The sequence below is a fragment of the Oncorhynchus mykiss genome, chromosome 28 (assembly GCF_013265735.2).
Source record: "Oncorhynchus mykiss isolate Arlee chromosome 28, USDA_OmykA_1.1, whole genome shotgun sequence".
Taxonomy (NCBI): domain Eukaryota; kingdom Metazoa; phylum Chordata; class Actinopteri; order Salmoniformes; family Salmonidae; genus Oncorhynchus; species Oncorhynchus mykiss.
In genome coordinates, this window is record NC_048592.1 from 30,629,880 (window position 1) to 30,651,689 (window position 21,810).

Below are 21,810 nucleotides of genomic sequence, written 5' to 3' on the forward strand. Positions count from 1 at the left end.
AGATCTAACGGACATTCTTATGGATGTAACTGACTAGGGAAAGAAACCACAGACACACCATGTCATTTTGGCCTTTTAATAATGCTTTCATACACAAACAATTCCAAATCTAAAGAACTCAGCAACAACAGTAAAATATAGTAAAACATTAATATTAGTACATGTATATTTTGTCATTTTTCTGGGTGATATGGTGGTTGAGTGAGTCAGTGGGTGAGGATATGCCACATCTTTTTGAAAGGCATGAGGTAATTCCTAGTCACCGATAGGCTATTGGACCTATTCTCAGTCTCTCGCAGGTAGTGTGATGTTTTGGGATCGTAGCCTCCAAGCGCAGTCCCATTGCCATACAGCCATGACAATAAAGTCCCATGTTACCTAAGTGTTGTACAGTTAGTTCCTAGGATGCATTGCTTTGTGCTGGGAACAGAATGGGCTCAGGAGTAGCCTCTTGTTCTGCACCAGTGTCATCTTCACCGCCATGGAGACACATCTTTTTTAACACATCTCAAGGGATGGTAGAGGTATTTTTACATAAAATATTAAGGTTTTAAAAAAAGAACCTGTGAACTCATCATTAAAAAAAATGAACTCTACTCTCCAATCCCATTTGGTAGAGATGAAACACCTCTTAAAACGTTTAACAGAGCAAAAACAACATTGTGACATGCAGCAAGACAACATGGCCTCTAAAAATTATACCATCAACACCAGTTAAGCCTTTGGTTCCCTACATTTACAATATGTACACTTCGTATAGCTTGTAAAATAGGTTTTGATGTGATTTATTTTTAAAGTACCAACAGCATTTGCTCTTTGTTTTCAGTATGGTCATAGGTCGTAGGTGAACCATTTGGCCACAACCTTTTTGATTACATACGTTTTTGTTTCAACAATCAGCCTGTCACTCATATCAGCTGCATTCGTCATCTGTTGTAGTTAAAATATCCGTCCTTATTGAAAAAACAGTGTTGATTGGAAAGAACATGTCCAGATGAATGATCTACTCTTACTGCAGTGTCCTAATTCATACTGAATATTGAAAAAGCAGTCATTGAAAAGAAGGCGGTTTGTGGTGAACAACAATGACAGAGAGGTTGCCTTATGAAGAAATCAATCGTTAGCATTCTGTTGTCTTGTGCGGTATCAATCCATATTCATTTAACTGTGTCTTTTTAAAAGTTGCCCAATGCAACAATTAAGATCCCTATGAGTGATACATGGAAACAGTCACTGAGTCCCATTTGTAAGTCTCTCCACTTCATCTGCCTGGCTGATCTACTAGTTCAAATATCAAATCTAGAACCTCTTCAAGGACAATTATGTTTTTGGTGAAATTTCTGTGGACGATAAAGATTTTGGTGTAATTTCTTGTTCCAGTTTCATTTCAACCCTTAGCACCTCCCCGTTTCCTCCTATCAAGTTTGTGTTGACATATCTGAAGGGATAGGAGTGAGACATGGTGGAGGACCCTCTAAGTTAGGTGGAGACCCTTCAGTGAGAGACTTGTTTATAGTCGGTCTATCGACATGTCTGTAGAAAGTTGTCGCAGTGACATCATGGGCATTCTATTGTCGTCCGACATCAAATTTGTCATTGTCGACAACGTCTTAACTTTAGCAAATTTGTATTAATTATTACAGGAAAATAAACTCAACAAGATGATTATTTACAAGGTAATTGAAAGCTAGCTAGCTAATTACAGAAAATAGCTTATGGTTGTGAGCATGATGAAATAAAAGCAGGGAATTCAACCAAAGAATTTGAGAACTTGTGCACTGTCTTGTTGCTGTCTCAGTCAGGTAACCATGACAACGGATTCTGCGACAAGGTCAACGTTGAACTTTAAACCCGAGTACAAATTAAATGTTATTTTGACCAGAGACACTTGTCGCGTTCTATTTGTCTATAGACATGTTGTTAGACCAAGTATAAACCAGCCTTAAGGATCAGAATGGAACAGACTAATAGCTCCATAATACAGGTTTTCTACCAGAATTCCAATGTCTGATGTTGACGTTGACAGTCATTGTACTGAAGGCAATGAGATGTGGAAAATTAGGTTCCAGTGACCTCTATTGGCAGGAGAGTAATGTCTGTATGTAAGGTGTCACTATGGCATGCGGATGGCATGGCTGACTCAGGTCGCCATAACGGGGCACAGCAGGTGTGCTGGCACCAGTGTGCTGGCAATAGACCCAGCTGGCACTAGGCTGGTATGGAGAGCTCAGTTCATGGAGACAGTACAGTATGTATGATGTCCAGCTGGCGCTAGCATAGGATCACACAGATGGATCATGATGATTCAGAGGAACCTGCGGTCCTTGTCGTCACTGCCCAGAAGGAGACCTAATTTTGGGGGTTACTGACCAGGGACGTAGGGCCAGCTGATGGAGCTTCCGGAGAGCTGCATGTCACGGATGAGCGTCTCAATGGGTGTCTTGCCCACCAGACGCATGAAGAAGAGCTGGGAGATGAGGTTGGCGGGCACGGCACGGAGGGCGGGCAGGCGGAGGAGCAAGCGGCCGAAGCGCTGCGGCTGACCTGGGTACTGCATCCGCTCGTATTCTGTCAGAGCCACCTGGGCCTTTTCCTGCAGAGACTCCACGTGGACCGGGTCTGTCAGCCCACACGCATCTGAGAGGGAAGGAGGGAATGACAGAGACTGGAGGTGAGTAGAGTGGGAGGGAGCAGTACTTAACTGAGGCGGGAACCTACATACAGAAATCTGTTTGGCACCAACAAATTTTTAAAAAATTAAAAAATATCAGGTTGTACCTCCTCTGTTCTCCTGGTTTCTACACATTGTTTCATCTGTATGTTTTGTTGATGTAGTCTTGATTTAGGTCATTTGAAGCAAAATAATGCACACAACTGTTGACATGTAAAAATGTTAACACTCTTTGGGTAAGTGTGCAGTGCAGACCTTTCAATTACAATATCCACTACAACACATTTTGGCCTGTGATTATACTCTGCACTTGTACTGTCATGCCAGGAGAGGGTGCCACTCTCCTCAAATCTACCAGTACACCTGTGTTCAGGTTTTGTCATTTGACCAGCAGATGCTTTGGTATCCTTAGACAACACCAAGAGAAACACTGAGTGAACAAAACATTAGGATAATAATATTGAGTTGCACCCCATTTTGTCCTCAGAACAGCCTCAATTCATTTGGGCATGGACTACAGGGTGTCTTAAGCTTTCCGCAGGGATGCTGGCCCATCCAATGCTTCCCACAATTGTGTCAAGTTGGCTGGATGTCCTTTGGGTGGTGGACCATTTTTGATACAGTGTGAAAAACCCAGCAGCGGTGGGCCTGGAACCTACTACCATACCCCGTTTAAAGGCACTTCCATCTTTTGTCTAGTCCATTTACCCTCTGAATGACACACACACAATCCATGTCTCAAGGCTTGAAAATCATTCTTTAACCTGTCTCCTCCCCTTCATCTACACTGATTGAAGTGGATTTAACAGGTGACATCAACAAGGGATCATAGCTTTCACCTGGATTCACCTGGTCAGTCTATGCCATGGAAAGAGCAGGGGTTCCTAATGTTTTGTACACTCAGTGTATGTTTTCCCATTAGAAATGTTAAAGTCTCAGCATGTTAGTAAAAAAATAAGATAAGTATTGATGTAGGGTTGCAAAGCTAATGTAAATTTAACCAACTTTGTTAATTAACAGGTAATCTAAGGTAATTTATACTTGAATAACTGTTACAAAAATGAATACTATATATGAATACATTTTGTATGTGTCAATTTTGTCCACGAGTTTCTAGTGGATAGACCATACGGTTCAAGAGAAAATAGCCTAATTAATGAAGAAAAATAAAACAACAATGACATTATTTTTCAATTAACTGCAATAACATTTCACAACCGTTTTCACAACTGGTACCAGTTGGGTAGCCGTGCAGACGTGACCCACGAGACTCACAGCGCAGGGAGAGCTGTGACCAAACTGGTCTGGAAAGGAGGCCGTTTAGGAATTCAATATTGTAATATATTAGCTGAGGCAGGGATAAGGGTAGAAGAACAATCTTTATCAGAGGTCATGGGTCAAGTGCAAGTACAGATGATCACATGTACTAACTAGTAATAGCGCCACCCTGAGCCATTCCAGGTACGCACATTTTATTTACTCAATGAGAGCTATGTAAGGATCGCCGTTGCTGTCTCATGCTTTTTTTCATCAGGTTCTTCACAGTCTGAACTGCTGTCTCAGCTTGGCCGTTTGACTGTGGACATGTAGGCCTCGACATGACATGTTTGAAATCCCTGTTGGTAGAGAACCTTTCTTGACTCACCAACTGTCTTCCATTGTCGGAGTACAACATGTTGGGCAACCCATGCCGTGCGAAGATCGACTTTAGTGCTGTAATGATGTGTTTACTTGTTGTCCCACTGAGCTGGGAGATTCTGGGAATTTTGAGTAGTTATCCACAAATAGTAGATATTCTGTGTCGTTGTAATGGAAGAGGTCCACTGCAACTGGCCCAGCTCTCTCTGGGAATGGATGAGACATGAGTGGCTCTCTTGGTTGTTGTTTTTGTGTGAGTTGCAGACTGCACATTTTGTTACAACATCTTCAATCTGTTTAGACATGCCTGGACAGAACATGCTTGCTAGTTTATTACATTTGATGACTCCCATGTGTGCTTCAGGAACTTCTTTCATTTTCTGAGGAACAACAAGTTTTGAACTTCTGAACAGCAGTCCATCTGAGTATGTCAAGTTCCCTCTGAAGGTCCAGTAGTGCCGTCTTTTCTTTGCAACTTCCCCCCTCTTGTCTGGCCATCCTTTTTGAAACTGTTTCTGTGACCAGTCTTAACTCTTCATCTTCTGCTGTTGCTGTTTTGAATTGCTGCAGTTTCTCTTCTGAAACAGGAAGTTGATGAGCGATGTAGTTAACATCCAGCTCACCATCCAGCAATTTCTTTATCTGTTCCTTCAGGTATGCTCGTCTCAGTGCATCTCCATTCCTGGTTTGTCTGTCACATGTAGACTGTATCTCTGTAGTCTCATCAGCATTCTCTGCAGTCTGCCTGGTGCTTTCTGGAGCGACTTCTTGAAGATTGTTTCCAAGGGCTTGTGATCCGACTCCACCTGGATCTGGTTTCCATACAGGTGTTGATGAAACTTCTCGCAGCCGTACACTAATCGCCAGTAGCTCTTTTTCAATTGGAGCGTCTCTCTTTTGACAGTCTGAGGGATCTTGACTTCAACATTCCCATGAACCTCTGAAGCACGGCTTTGTCCTCTGACTCTGGCATTTCTTGTATTGCTTTGTCCTTTTTGGAGTCTGGTTTCAGGTCTTCTTTGCTTAACACATGTCCAATGTAGCGAATTTCTGTCATTCTGATTTTGCACTTGTCCTTATTCAGTTTCAAGTTGATGCTTCTCAGTCTGTCGTGCTGCTCTGTGTCAGCACCCCAGACAAGAATGTCATCCATGATGTTTACAACACCTTCCAGTAGTTAAAAATGCTGGGCGAGGCCCCTCTGGAAGACCTCTGGAGACGACACGATTCCGAACAGCAGTCTCTTGAATGAATACCTCCCAAACGGCGTACCTCCCAGTCGGGAGCTCTCTTCATCCAGCTGGATTTGCCAGAATCCTTGGTTTGCATCAACTACTGAAAGTACCTTGGCGATAGGCATTTCAGCAACTACCTCTTCAATGGTATGTAAAGGAAAATGTTCTCTCTTGAAGGTTTTGTTTAGATCCTGTGGGTTCATGCATACCCGTATTTTGTTTGGCTTCACGATTGTCACCAAGCTGTTTACCCATTCAGTAGGCTCAGTTTTACTGACGACGACATCCATGTTTTCCACGCAGTTCTGTGCTACAGGTACTTTTCTGGATGAGTTAACCAACCATTGGTGTAACTTCTGCGTCTATTTGTATGTGATGAACTCCCGGAACACATCCAGGTCTTGTGAATAAATCTTCATATTCAAAATGTCCATCTCTGTCCTTTGTTCAAGCTTGAATATTCTCTGCATTAAGCCCATTTGCAGACAAGCTGATCTTCCAAGTATTGCAGGTGCATCTTGTTCTATCACTTGAAATTCCAGTTCAGTCACTTTCTCTTTGTATTGACATTTCAGTCTATTCTTGCTTTTGGCTCCATCTGGTGGCCAGAATACGTCACTAGTTTGCAGTTGGATTTTTGCATGGAATCGCCCTTCACTTTCAGCGTTTTCAAGTCTCTCACGGACAGATGTTACACTCAGCTCCTGTATCCAGCTTAACAGTAAGCTTATGGTTGTTTATTTACAGTGTTTCTGTTCACTGCTCTTTCTCAGTATTTTTCTCATTGATATTCACTAGCTCAGCAACAAATTTTACTTCACTCTGTTTCACTTCAATTGTCCCAATGAACATGTCCTAATTTCGTGCTGTCATCTCCCTGTAAATCCCGTGAATGCTCCGGTTTTCTGTCTGTGTGCATGAGGAGCACATTTTGGCGTAATGGATTTTTTCCTGTGATTTGCTTCGCATATCTGACCTTATGTTGGACCCTTCTTTTGGTTCATATTTGTACCGTCAACGTGAGCATTGTCCATGCAACCTCTCTTTATCTTTATCGAGGAACTTTTTTCAAATTCTGTGTTTTCTTTTGCTCATGCACGTTAAGAACGAATTGTTGAAACTTGTTTCTTTTTTTTAGATGAGTCAGTAAGCATCAATTGACTCAGTTTGTCCTTGCACGTCAGATTTGTTCTTGGCTCACAGTACTTTCAGAAAAGCGCTTTTAATACATCTACATCATCTTCAAAATCAAAGGTATTGTAATGAAACAGGCAGGAAGCAAGTCTCGAACCCCATCTAGCCCGAAGTTGCGACTTTTCCTCTTATAGGAACGCGATCACTGGCCAAGCACACACACTGTCGTGGATGCAAGGCCCAATCACTTCTGACACCAATGTAATGAAACAGCAGGGCGCAGGTCTTGAACCCTTGACCTTCTAGCCCGAAGTCCAGCGCACTATCAACTGTGCCGCAAAAGCATGCTCAGGCGGCAGAGTCGATATCCACACTTATGAACCCAGGGTCGTTACAGTATTGAATACCTTGATTGCATCATCTCTGGCTTCGTGCAGGAATGTGTCACATTTCACTATTTCGGCTTTCTCCGAGATGCCACTGGCGATTATATAAAGGTTGAATTAAAGGCTGGATCCACACGCTCCAATTTTCAGGTAGATTTCCCTCTAGGTTCAGAGTAGTTAGTGGTCTCATGTGTTCCATGTTTCAGAATGTTAAGCTTTCCTTTTAACACCACTGAGTCAGGGATGATCTTTATCAGAGGTCATGAGTCAAGTACAGATGAGCACATCAAATCAAAGTGTATTTGTCACGTGCATCGAAAACAACAGGTGTAGGTAGACCTTACAGTGAAATGCTTACTTACAGGCTCTAACCAATGGTGCGAGAGGTGTAGGTAAAGAAATAAAACAACAGTAAAAAGGCATTTGAAAAAAAGAGTAGCAAGGCTATATACAGACACCTGTTAGTCAGGCTTATTGAGGTAGTATCTACATGTAGGTATCGTTAAAGTGACGATGCATATATATATGATGAACAGAGAGTAGCAGTAGCGTAAAAAGAGGGGTTGGCGGGTGGTGGGACACAATGCAGATAGCCCGGTTAGCCAATGTGCGGGAGCACTGGTTGGTCGGGCCAATTTAGGTAGTATGTACATGAATGTATAGTTAAAGTGACTATGCATATAAGATAAACAGAGAGTAGCAGCAGCGTAAAAGAGGGATTGGACGGGGGCGCACAATGCAAATAGTCCGGGTAACCATTTGGTTATCTGTTCAGGAGTCTTATGGCTTGGGGGTTAAAACTGTTGAGAAGCCTTTTTGTCCTAGACTTGGACCTCCGGTACCGCTTGCCATGCGGTAGTAGAGAAAACAGTCTATGACTGGGGTGGCTGGGGTCTTTGACGATCGGAGGCTCAGCAATTGCCGTATCAGGCAGTGATGCAACTGGTCAGGATGCTCTCGATGTTGCAGCTGTAGAACCTTTTGAGGATCTCAGGACCCATGCCAAATCTTTTTAGTTTCCTGAGGGGGAATAGGCTTTGTCGTGCCCTCATCACGACGGTCTTGGTGTGTTTGGACCAATGTTGTTGATGTTGAATCTCTCAACCTGCTCCACTACAGCCCCGTCGATGAGAATGGGGACGTGCTCGGTGCTCCTTTTCCTGTAGTCCACAATCATCTCCTTAGTCTTGGTTACGTTGAGGGATAGGTTGTGTTTCTGGCACCACCCGGCCAGGTCTCTGACCTCCTCCATATAGGCTGTCTCGTCGTTGTCGGTGATCAGGCCTACCACTGTTGTGTCGTCTGCAAACTTAATGATGGTGTTGGAGTCGTGCCTGGCCATGCAGTCGTGGGTGAAAAGGGAGTACAGGAGGGGGGCGCTCCAGTGTTGAGGATCAGCTTGGCAGATGTGTTGCTACCTACCCTCACCACCTGGGGGCGGCCCGTCAGGAAGTCCAGGATCCAGTTGCAGAGGGAGGTGTTTAGTCCCAGGTTCCTTAGCTTGGTGATGAGCTTTGAGGGTACTATGGTGTTGAACGCTGAGCTGCAGTCAATGAACAGCATTCTCACATAGGTGTTCATTTTGTCCAGGTGGGAAAGGGCAGTGCGGAGTGCAATAGAGATTGCATCATCTGTGGATCTGTTTGGGCGGTATGCAAATTGGAGTGGGTCTAGGGTTTATGGGATAATGATGTTGATGTGAGCCATTACCAGCCTTTCAAAGCACTTCATGGCTACGGACATGAGTGCTACGGGTCTGTAGTCATTTAGGCAGGTTGCATTTGTGTTCTTGGGCACAGGGACTATGGTGGTCTGCTTGAAGCATGTACTATTTAGTAACAGCGCCACCCTCAGACACCGCATGTTTTTTTAATTGAACCTTTTATTTAACTAAGCAAGTCGGTTAAGAACAAATTCTTATTTACAATGATGGCCTACCCCAGCCAAACCCAGACACACTGGGTCAATTGTGCACCGCCTTATGGGACTTCCAATCATGGCCGGTTGTGATACAGCCTGGTATCCAACCAGTGTCTGTAGTGACGCCTCTAGCACTGAGATGCAGTGCCTTAGACCGCTGCGCCACTCAGGAGCCACATGTATATACATGACTGCTCCGAAGTAGTGCATCGGGTTTAATTGGTTCTCTTGATTGAGACCTCTCTCCTTGTTTGGATTTGAAAGTTATTTATTTTGGGTAAGATTGTACATACATTTTTAAATACAAAACATACACATACAAACGACAATATACAGACCCACACAAACCTCAGCTACATCACACCTGCCCAGACCCACATCTCCAGCTCCCACATCACTCTCCGCCACATGGCCTCAAACTGCACCATTTTGTTTCTCTCAGTCTCCTATGCACTTTCAACATTTAGTTAATAAAGCATTTGACATTTCCATTGTGTTAAAAATGGAGGATTGGTTGATTTCCAGTTTAAGTATACATTTCAAAGAAATGTATCGTCCAACCCATCTGGTATCTCACTGAATCCTCATACACCATGTCTTGGAATATGCAGACAGGCGGATTAAATGCACATTCACATTGTAATACTTCTGACAGCCAACTTTCCAATAGTTGATATATTTTTCTGAGATTGTCTGTTGGATAGGCACTCTGTAAGGCTATGTATATCTTACCTATCATATGAGTAAAATATCTCAGTTGGTCAGTCCAAAATAGCTTTTGAATTCTGCCGTTGAAATAAATGTATTTCATATTACCAAGTCATTTACGGTTTCTATGCCGTTAGTTTTCATGGATTTAAATCCAACGATTGTAATGGAAAGGGGAGGCGTTCGGGGCTGTGTGTGGCTGTACATGTGGGTGTTGGACTGAGAAATCTGAATTATAATCTGAATTACCCAAAAGGCCACTCATTGTCATCTGATAATATTACAAAGAACTTTGAGCTTCCAGTAATATACCCTCCCCTTGCAACCCTATATGCAAGTCAAACGTCCCATCATGCAAATTACATGTTTGAATATCTAAGTATGCACAGTAGCCAAAAGTCTCAACATGTAGTAGGCTGAAAAGTCTGGAATGTAGTAGGCTGAAAAGTCAGGAATGTAGGCTGAACATCAGGAGTGTAGTAGGCTGAAAAGTCAGGAATGTAGTAGGCTGAAAAGTCAGGAATGTAGTAGGCTGAAAAGTCTGGAATGTAGTAGGCTGAAAAGTCAGGAATGTAGGCTGAACATCAGGAGTGTAGTAGGCTGAAAAGTCAGGAATGTAGTAGGCTGAAAAGTCAGGAATGTAGTAGGCTGAAAAGTCAGGAATGTAGTAGGCTGAAAAGTCAGGAATGTAGTAGGCTGAAAAGTCAGGAATGTAGTAGGCTGAAAAGTCAGGAATGTAGGCTGAAAAGTCAGGAATGTAGTAGGCTGAAAAGTCAGGAATGTAGTAGGCTGAAACGTCAGGAATGTAGTAGGCTGAAAAGTCAGGAATGTAGTAGGCTGAAAAGTCAGGAATGTAGTAGGCTGAAAAGTCAGGAATGTAGTAGGCTGAAAAGTCAGGAATGTAGGCTGAACATCAGGAGTGTAGTAGGCTGAAACGTCAGGAATGTAGTAGGCTGAAAAGTCAGGAATGTAGGCTGAAAAGTCAGGAATGTAGGCTGAAAAGTCAGGAATGCATGTTGTAAAGTCTCAACGTGTCCCAAAAACATCTAAAACTAAATTCTCAATCCACATAGTGAGAATAAAATAAAAAAGATAACTCACCTGGTGAGAAGAGGACGATGGCCTTGAGGCAGCTGTACTCGGCCGAGTCCACCTGGAGCCGGGTCAACTTGTCCACCTGGTTCTGGAACACCCTCACCTGGTCCATGAAGGACACCACTCGCTCAGCTGACATGGGCGAGGAGTGGAAGCCCGCCGCGGCCAGCAGCGGGGCCATGTGGAGGGGCAGGGCGGACTGGGCTGCATTCAGAATGAACAACTCGCTCCAACTCAACCTGAGCAGAGCCACCTGCTCTGACACGGGTAGCTCTGGGAAGTAGGGGATGTTCCTGGCCCACTCGATGGTGCTGAAGAGCAGTCTGGCTGCCAGCTCGCAGATGTTGTCGATGCCCATAACGGCCCCGCCCGCGCCGGTGGCCTGACCCTGTTGGTTGTACTGGTGGCCGTAGCGGCTGCTGGGGTAGGGCTCGGCACGCAGCAGCTGGGAGATGAGCTCCGACACGGGCTGCCCGCCGTTGTTGTTGTAAAACTCTGCCACTCCGACGCCGCTACCACCACCTACTGGGGTGCCCGTGGGGCTGAGGCTGGAGTGTGAGGGGGGGATACGTCCGCGCTGAACTGCTGGGGTGGGGATGGAGGCACAAAGGGGGAGGGGTATGGGTTGGGGTTGGAGTTAAGAAGATGCAGGGAGATGGGGAGGACGGAAGTGATTAGGATTTAGGGTGAAAAGTAGGGAGGGCAGGGGGGAGAAGTTGAAAATGAGTCAGGCATGCTCTCTCGCAGTAGGAGGTCTGGCAGATTATCAACAGACGGTCTTGACCAGATTAACACCATATAATTCCAGATTAAAGTGGCCACCATGGGTCACAGACAGATACCTAAACAACAATGGGCGAAACAGAGGACTCACATTATTTGAGAATTCTCCAAGTGAATGTTAACTCGAGGAATAAAACAAAGACAGCAGAATTCTACATTAAAATATATTTTCCTCAAAGATGAATATTCCTCAGGAGGTGTTCATCTTTTACAATGCAAATATTTGTATTACCAAAAGTGGGATAAAAGCTTACTCTGGCCTTTGTCTTCATATTTATTGCTCTTAGAAAGAAAATGAATTAATTTCCCCTCATTGTGAGGATGAGAGGGTGGCTGTATCAAATACTGCTATGATGCTTCCAGCCATAGTTAACGTATGAAATGCTTCCAGCCATAGTTAACCTATTCAATGCTTCCAGCCATAGTTAACCTATTAAATGCTTGCAGCCATAGTTAACCCATTAAATGCTTCCAGCCATAGTTAACCCATTAAATGCTTCCAGCCATAGTTAACCTATTAAATGCTTCCAGCCATAGTTAAGGTATTAAATAGTTCCAGCCATAGTTAACCCATTAAATGCTTCCAGCCATAGTTCATCTATTAAATGCTTCCAGCCATAGTTAAGGTATTAAATAGTTCCAGCAATAGTTCATCTATTTAATGCTTCCAGCCATAGTTAAGGTATTAAATAGTTCTAGCCATAGTTAAGGTATTTAATATGTCCAACTATACAGTTGAAGTCAGAAGTTTACATACACTTAGGTTGGAGTCATTAAAACTTGTTTTTCAACCACTCCACAAATTTCTTGTTAAACAACTATAGATTTGGCAAGTCGGTTAGGACATCTACTTTGTGCATGATAAGTAATTTTTCCAACAATTGTTTACAAACAGATTATTTCACTTATAATTCACTATCACAATTCTAGTGGGTCAGAAGTTTACACACACTAAATTGACTTTAAACAGATTGGAAATATGCAGAAAATGATGTCATGGCTTTAGAAGCTTCTGATGGGCTAGTTGACATCATTTGAGTCAATTGGAGGTGTACCTGTGGATGTATTTCAAGGCCTACCTTCAAACTCAGTGCCTCATTGCTTGATATCATAGGAAAATCAAAAGAAATCTCAGAAAAAAGACCTCAGAAAAAAATTGTAGACCTCCACAAGTCTGGTTCATCCTTGGGAGCAATTTCCAAATGCCTGAAGGTACCACGTTCATCTGTACAAACAATAGTACGCACTATAAACACCATGGGACCACGCAGCCATCAAACCGCTCAGGAAGGAGACGTGTTCTGTCTCCTAGAGATGAATGTACTTTGGTGTGAAAAGTGCAAATCAATCCCAGAACAACAGCAAAGGACCTTGTGAAGATGCTGGAGGAAACAGGTACAAAAGTATCTACATCCACAGTAAAACGAGTCCTATATCGACATAACCTGAAAGGCCGCTCAGCAAGGAAGAAGCCACTGCTCCAAAAACGCCATAAAAAAGCCAGACTACGGTTTGCAACTGTACATGGGGACAAAGATCGTACTTTTTGGAGAAATGTCCTCTGGTCTGATGAAACAAAAATAGAACTGTTTGGCCATAATGCCCATTGTTATGTTTGGAGGAAAATGGGGGAGGCTTGCAAGCCGAAGAACACCATCCCAACCGTGAAGCGCAGGGGTGGCAGCATCATGTTGCGGGGGTGGCAGCATCATGTTGTGGGGGTGCTTTGCTGCAGGAGGGACTGGTGCACTTCCCAAAAGGAAGGAAAATTAAGTCAAGGTATTGGAGTGGCCAACACAAAGCCCTGACCTCAATCCCATAGAAAATTTGTGGGCAGAACTGAAAAAGCGTGTGAGCAAGGAGGCCTACAAACCTGACTCAGTTACACCAGCTCTGCCAGGAGGAATGGGACAAAATTCACCCAATTTATTGTGGGAAGCTTGTGGAAGGCTACCCAAAACGTTTGACCCGAGTTAAACAATTAAAATGATTTGTCCCCAGTCCACCTGGCCGTGCTGCTGCTCCAGTTTCAACTGGAACCCTGACCTTTTCACCGGACGTGCTACCTTTCCCAGACCTGCTGTTTTCAACTCTCTAGAGACAGCAGGAGCTCTTAATGATCGGCTATGAAAAGCCAACTGACATTTACTCCTGAGGTGCTGACTTGCTGCACCCTCGACAACTACTGTGATTATTATTTTTTGACCATGCTGGTCATTTATGAACATTTGAACATCTTGGCCATGTTCTATAATCTCCACCCGGCACAGCCAGAAGAGGACTGGCCACCCCTCATAGCCTGGTTCCTCTCTAGGTTTCTTCCTAGGTTGTGGCCTTTCTAGGGAGTTTTTCCTAGCCACCGTGCTTCTACACCTGCATTGTTTGCTGTTTGGGGTTTTAGGCTGGGTTTCTGTACAGCACTTTGAGAAATCAGCTGATGTAAGAAGGGCTATATAAATAAATTTTATTTGATTTGAAAGGCAATGCTACCAAACACTAATTGAGTGAATGTAAACGTCTGACCCACTGGGAATTTGATGAAGGAAATAAAAGCTGAAATAAATCATTCTCTACTATTATTCTGACATTTTTTACATGGATTAAATGTCAGGAGTTTTGAAACAGTGAGTTTAAATGTATTTGGCTAAGGTGTATGTAAACTTCCGACTTTAACTGTAGTTGACGTATTAAAGCCATTGGGTGAGTAATGTGACCTTGAAAGGGAAAGAGTCATTAATATTGTGGGCTATACTCATTGTGGAACTTTGGGCTACAGCCTCTTTATCATACAATAATGCCTCATATCAATGGCATAGGGATACTATGTTCTACTTAGGGCTTCAATAGGCTTACAGTGTAAGATGACATGGCAACCAGGGTAACAGTGGAACCACTACTATACAGATGGTATGTAATATTTATAATCAAAGGCCTATGGAAAAACAACTAACCAACCACTGCATATACAGTCCTTCATCACCTGGGACTTCCGACTACAGTTGAGGTATAGACAGAGATGTGTGTGAAAGACTGGTGCACAGGGCCGCAGGTGGCTTGTTCCTTGTATCCTAGTCGCTCACGCAGGCACTAGATTAGATGACAAAGGACACGGCATGGAGCCTGCATGGATGGCAAGCCATGATACGGCCAGTGTAGTTGTATGTGACAACACTATGGGTCAATGTAATGTTTTAAAAAATCGTTTTTTTTTTAGAACATACATTTGGCTGTGGATACAGTCTATTGACTGGAGTTCATGTCTTTGAACATCCATGTCAAAGTAACCTGATATTCTGCATAGAACACATACAAATATAGGTAAAGGAAGGTCCTACTGTATGTGGACAGGATAAGTATATAGGTAAAGGAAGGTCCTACTGTATGTGGACAGGATAAGTATATAGGTAAAGGAAGGTCCTACTGTATGTGGACAGGATAAGTATATAGCTAAAGGAAGGTCCTACTGTATGTGGACAGGATAAGTATATAGCTAAAGGAAGATCCTACTGTATGTGGACAGGATAAGTATATAGGTAAAGGAAGGTCCTACTGTATGTGGACAGGATAAGTATATAGCTAAAGGAAGGTCCTACTGTATGTGGACAGGATAAGTATATAGCTAAAGGAAGGTCCTACTGTATGTGGACAGGATAAGTATATAGATAAAGGAAGGTCCTACTGTATGTGGACAGGATAAGTATATAGCTAAAGGAAGGTCCTACTGTATGTGGACAGGATAAGTATATAGCTAAAGGAAGATCCTACTGTATGTGGACAGGATAAGTATATAGGTAAAGGAAGATCCTACTGTATGTGGACAGGATAAGTATGTAGGTAAAGGAAGGTCCTACTGTATGTGGACAGGATAAGTATATAGCTAAAGGAAGGTCCTACTGTATGTGGACAGGATAAGTATATAGCTAAAGGAAGGTCCTACTGTATGTGGACAGGATAAGTATATAGATAAAGGAAGGTCCTACTGTATGTGGACAGGATAAGTATATAGCTAAAGGAAGGTCCTACTGTATGTGGACAGGATAAGTATATAGCTAAAGGAAGATCCTACTGTATGTGGACAGGATAAGTATATAGCTAAAGGAAGATCCTACTGTATGTGGACAGGATAAGTATATAGGTAAAGGAAGATCCTACTGTATGTGGACAGGATAAGTATATAGGTAAAGGAAGGTCCTACTGTATGTGGACAGGATAAGTATATAGGTAAAGGAAGGTCCTACTGTATGTGGACAGGATAAGTATATAGCTAAAGGAAGGTCCTACTGTATGTGGACAGGATAAGTATATAGGTAAAGGAAGGTCCTACTGTATGTGGACAGGATAAGTATATAGCTAAAGGAAGGTCCTACTGTATGTGGACAGGATAAGTATATAGGTAAAGGAAGGTCCTACTGTATGTGGACAGGATAAGTATATAGGTAAAGGAAGGTCCTACTGTATGTGGACAGGATAAGTATATAGGTAAAGGAAGGTCCTACTGTATGTGGACAGGATAAGTATATAGGTAAAGGAAGGTCCTACTGTATGTGGACAGGATAAGTATATAGGTAAAGGAAGGTCCTACTGTATGTGGACAGGATAAGTATAAAGATAAAGGAAGGTCCTACTGTATGTGGACAGGATAAGTATATAGGTAAAGGAAGGTCCTACTGTATGTGGACAGGATAAGTATATAGGTAAAGGAAGGTCCTACTGTATGTGGACAGGATAAGTATATAGGTAAAGGAAGGTCCTACTGTATGTGGACAGGATAAGTATATAGCTAAAGGAAGGTCCTACTGTATGTGGACAGGATAAGTATATAGGTAAAGGAAGGTCCTACTGTATGTGGACAGGATAAGTATATAGGTAAAGGAAGGTCCTACTGTATGTGGACAGGATAAGTATATAGGTAAAGGAAGGTCCTACTGTATGTGGACAGGATAAGTATATAGGTAAAGGAAGGTCCTACTGTATGTGGACAGGATAAGTACCTTCTTTGCGCATGCCAACGCGAAAGCACTTCTCAAGGCGGCAGTACTGGCACTGGTTGCGGTGATGTTGGTCGATCTGGCACTCTCGATTCGACCTGAAATATAGATCATAACATGTTTTGCCAATCCACACAGCAATGATAATGACATTTAGCTTTGCTGACACTTGTTACAGCTACAAACCCTTGGCAAAATCTATAGTAGTGTATGTGTACTGCTATCACTTTAATGGAGAAAGGTCACCTATGATAGAAAACATTTGCAGGCAGTTGTGAGTTACCAGACTGCATGGTTGCGTAACGTATCTAGAGGGTAGATGTAGAAAGTTGAAGCATAAAACACGATGCGAGACAAAATAAGCTTCTATTTAAATATATTATAGGTATCTGCTGGTTTACAGAATCAGATTATATAAGTGTGTATGGCCCAATCCCTGTCTTTCCTTAGATGATCCATGGCATTAATATTGTATCATGCTCATGGATTTTTTTTTATATGGGCAGAGTGGCTGATGTAGGGATGACTAGACCACAGTGGGGAAACTCAATTATCTCACTTCGAGGATAGTTTTGTACAAGAAAACGTGTGCATTTGTATGACATCTTCTTGGACATGGAGGAAACAATGTAAATCAATAAATATCACATTGCAATACAATACAAAATATCACAATACAGAGTTGAACAATACAATGAAATACAATAGAGGTGTCTGTTCAACCCCATATTGTTTTCGACTAATAATATTGACAATCAAGACGTCTGCCAGTAAGCAATGATGGAGTGTAATACTATTTTTAAGTCAGCTATTCTCTTCAGATACCTTTTATATCGTGAAAGGCACACAGTTAAAGAACAAATCCACTCAAAAACAATGTTTTGGTTTAAAAAAATGCACTGTTAATACAGTCGCAAAATGTTTTGCAGTCAAGTTGTCAAGATGCTGGACTTTCAAGAAGCAAAGTGCCACCGGCCACATCATGGTGATGATGCACAATGCATTATATGACACTTTGCCTCTTGAAAGTCCAGCATCTTGAAAACATGACTGTTGACATGCAAAACATTTGGGGACTGTATCAACAGTGGACTAATTAAAGAAATACAGAAAGATATTTTTTTGTGTGTATTTTTCCTTTAAGTGAGTGATGAGTCACATCCAGTAAAGACACTGCTGTGTGGATTGTAACAGCTCTGCACAGAGTCAACTATGTATTAATGCATGACTCACTCTAGCTATTTGCATCCATTTGCCTGTACAGATGGGATATTGATAACAGACAAACTAAGGAATCAGAAATAAAGGCTATTAATAAGAATTACCCAGACGGGTGTTACAGTTTGGTGGAGGAAGAGGTGAATTCCAACGTTACAGTGTAAATAGCTTATTATAATTATCCATCAATTTTGAGAATCCATCACATCATCATCACAATTATCCATTGAGTCTCACCTGCAGGTATAGTTGAGGTTGCGGCGGATGCTCCTCTTGAAGAAGCTCTTGCAGCCCTCGCAGGTGAACACACCGTAATGCTTCCCGCTGGACTTGTCCCCACACACCACACAGTCCACCACACACGCCTTGTCCTCGTCCCCGACCTCCATGTCGCTGCCCCCGGCCTGGGGCGAACCGTCCTCCTCCTCTCCCCTCAGATAGCCCTTCTCCCCCAGCCCGTTGGTGCCCCCGTTGGGGTCTCCCCAGCCCCCACTCACCATGGCCATTGCTTGGTTAGCAGACCACAGAAGGAATGAGTGACAGCCAACAATTTTGTTTGCTGCTGTCTAAACTTTTTGATTTCCTTTGTGAACTCTCTGTTCAGAGTTCAAGATTTGAAGATTCTCTGCCTTTTCATAAAATATTCTCTTTTGGCTTTTTGGTCCTCAAAGTGGGTCAGAAACTAAATAGTCAAAGGTAGAAAATTACCCACACCCTCTTTTAATGTAGAGTATAAATGGGTGTAAAAATTGTATGGTGTAGAATGTTTGTTCCAAAAAAACCACTAGAGCTGTTTTGTCTCCTCCCCTTCCACTATGACCTGGAAATTGTTTCGCTTTTCACTCTAGAAACTTTTGTTTTGCCCCATGCCCAGTTTTCTTCTTTCTCCTTATTGAATTAGTCACTCTTTTTGTGTTTTTTGTTATGTATTTATTTGGCACCAAATCCTTCGACGGCTGTCTTTTAGAGGAGCTTGCTGTTCAGTCGAATGGTTTACACTTCAGCCAAGACACAGAACCTTTCACAGGAAACAATTAATCAAACACACATTTTCAAAAAAGAGACCAAAACACAACCCATTCACTCGCACTTTGCACATGATTACAGAGGGAAACCCTCTCTCGATTCTCTCTCTGCCTTCTCTCTCTAGCAACAATAATGGCTGAAAAAGGACCGCGCTAGCCCTGGAGCAGTGGCCACCCCTCGTAAAACTGTCATGCAGTTTACCTTCATTATAGTGTATGTGGAGTCCTGCTGCCTTTCTGCAATATCTTACTTATATCCTGGCATTAGAGAGAAATAATACAAAAGCCTTGTATTGTATGCTTACCGTTGCAAGTATATTCATATAATATGTCAACGTCTTCTTTTAGCTAGATCACCCCTGCAGCCATGGAGAGGGAGGGCACAGACAGAGTGAGGCAAGAGACAGATTTTCCAGCAATCCTCTGAGCACCACCAACATTCTGGTTGACAAAACGAGCCCTTCCAGGTCACCACTAGCAAAACAACTTGATGTTTCACAGCACACTGTATGTGGCTATATCCTCAAGGCACACAAAGAACTACTATCAAGTCTTAGCCGTGGCTACGGTCTACCCCCTCTGTTTTACTAAATCAACCAGTCTTTCTGGCTCTCTTTAAAATGGTCTTCAACTCAAGGAAGTGCCCTCTCTTCCTTGTTTGTTGTTCCAGAGGGAGGCAAGAGACAGGCTGTAGCAATATCCTCTGTGGTAGTGGCTAGACCAGTCTGTTTCAGTCCCTCCAAAAATAGACTGCACGGATTAGGTTAGAAATCCTAAAAGCGTCCTTTCCACCCTTCAGAAGTCAGAGAAACTGCTTTCTAAGCATCCGTGTTAGCCTCTCCCTCCAGTCTTTTGTCAGTGCTTGCCCACCGAGCACTAACGACTTGCGGCCTAGCCCTGTGCTCCGACCGTGTGGGTGCTTCCCGTGGCTGAGGCAGGCGAGGGGGAAGGGATGTGGCTTTCTCTCCTCAGAGTCCACCAAATTGAATTGAGATTTAAAAAGAAGACTAGGCTCTTGACAGATTGGCTTTTGTAAGGCACCACACAGACCGTCCTCTCTCTCTGTGTCTATGGGTTTCTCCCTCCGTTTTCCTCAGCTTGTGTGTGTGTGAGCTAGCAGAGCAAGAGAGAGAGAGGGAGGGAGTGTGCAGGGAGGGGGATGGGGGCATGTGTGTGCTCAGGGATTTGACACTGCTATTCAAGCCCTGTGGTTGCCATGGCACCAGCTGCCTTATATGGACATTGAAGTCAAAGAGCAAAGAGTGGGCTGTGGGGCTTATCACACACAGAGAAAAAGAATGTGGAGGTTCGCTCTCCTCGGAGAGAGGCATGACCCCAAGGCCTGACTCTAAGCACACGGCCAGAGCTACCCCCGACCATGGCAAACAACTCAAAGCCCTCCAGGAAATACACCAGACATGGCTCTGTCTCAGCTCCCAACACATTGGGTGGGCTTTCTATGGCAAATTGTCAAGTTACTTGTTTATTTACTCTGTTCCTACAGAAGAGTTATGCAATAGACTACTTGAAATTGTAACATTTCACACCTGAATCCCTCCTATAATGTCAATAACAAAGCATAGATTACTCTACAACCTTTGACCTCAGTAATATGAAGTAGGCCTACACATGTTTTCTCAGTGTAATGCATTAACCCTGTAAATCATAGCCTGCACTTTGATCTTATCTCCTGGCCAATGAATAGACAGCTTAAGACCCACCTCATTGTGCTAAAAGAAAACGCCACGTTTTGGTCATCACCATTTCACAAAGGTCCTCTATCCCCTTTCTTTGTGGAGCACATGGTGATTCATGTCCGAGGTTAACCCCAAAGGTCACGCAGACTTACTCACCCTTGCCTCGCTAAGCCCAGGGTCATCCTAGATCAGGGTTCCCCAACTGGAGCCCGTAATTACGTTCCAGGACCCCGACCATTCACTCAAGAAACAAATCGGCCTGCGTCTGAATCTAGTAGATGATCCCTGTCCTAAACTGTTAGTCTTTGTGGGTCTGCCTCTCCAGGATAAGTCTTTGTGGGTCTGCCTCTCCAGGATGGTCTAGTTGATGATGCCTGTCCTAAACTGTTAGTCTTTGTGGGTCTGCCTCTCCAGGATAAGTATTTGTGGGTCTGCCTCTCCAGGATGGTCTAGTTGATGATGCCTGTCCTAAACTGTTAGTCTTTGTGGGTCTGCCTCTCCAGGATGGTCTAGTTGATGATGCCTGTCCTAAACTGTTGGTCTTTGTGGGTCTGCCTCTCCAGGATGGTCTAGTAGATGATGCCTTTCCTAAACTGTTGGTCTTTGTGGGTCTGCCTCTCCAGGATGGTCTAGTAGATGATGCCTTTCCTAAACTGTTGGTCTTTGTGGGTCTGCCTCTCCAGGATGGTCTAGTTGATGATGCCTTTCCTAAACTGTTGGTCTTTGTGGGTCTGCCTCTCCAGGATGGTCTAGTTGATGATGCCTGTCCTAAACTGTTGGTCTTTGTGGGTCTGCTTCTCCAGGATGGTCTAGTTGATGATGCCTGTCCTAAACTGTTGGTCTTTGTGGGTCTGCTTCTCCAGGATGGTCTAGTTGATGATGCCTGTCCTAAACTGTTAGTCTTTGTGGGTCTGCCTCTCCAGGATAAGTCTTTGTGGGTCTGCCTCTCCAGGATGGTCTAGTAGATGATGCCTTTCCTAAACTGTTAGTCTTTGTGGGTCTGCCTCTCCAGGATGGTCTAGTTGATGATGCCTTTCCTAAACTGTTAGTCTTTGTGGGTCTGCCTCTCCAGGATGGTCTAGTTGATGATGCCTTTCCTAAACTGTTAGTCTTTGTGGGTCTGCCTCTCCGGGATGGTCTAGTAGATGATGCCTGTCCTAGATAAAGAAACAAAGGCAGAGAGAAGAAAACCAATCCTGGCTAAAAGTGCAGAGAAACGTCATGAATCTATGATACATTTTTAACTGACACAGAAAGACGTTGTACCTACAAAAGTGTAACTAACACCAACTTATCTTTTTTCTTTGTCTAG

General features: G+C 43.3%; 1 protein-coding gene across 2 annotated transcripts; it reads right to left on the minus strand.

Moving 5' to 3' along the window:
• Positions 1-62: 62 nt before the first annotated feature.
• On the minus strand, positions 63-19,956 carry LOC110508217 (nuclear receptor subfamily 2 group F member 6). 2 transcript variants are annotated; one of them, XM_036967077.1, is made up of 5 exons: positions 19,107-19,956; positions 18,014-18,794; positions 16,562-16,656; positions 10,794-11,369; positions 63-2,637 (listed from the first exon to the last, which is right to left on the minus strand). In XM_036967077.1, the coding sequence occupies exons 2-5, from the start codon at positions 18,280-18,282 to the stop codon at positions 2,363-2,365; spliced, it is 1,215 nt and encodes a 404-aa protein (XP_036822972.1). In that variant the 5' UTR covers positions 18,283-18,794; positions 19,107-19,956; the 3' UTR covers positions 63-2,362. The 2 variants fall into 2 exon arrangements, with proteins under 2 accessions (XP_036822972.1, XP_036822971.1); XM_036967076.1 differs by having other exon boundaries at positions 10,794-11,372.
• Positions 19,957-21,810: the final 1,854 nt, after the last annotated feature.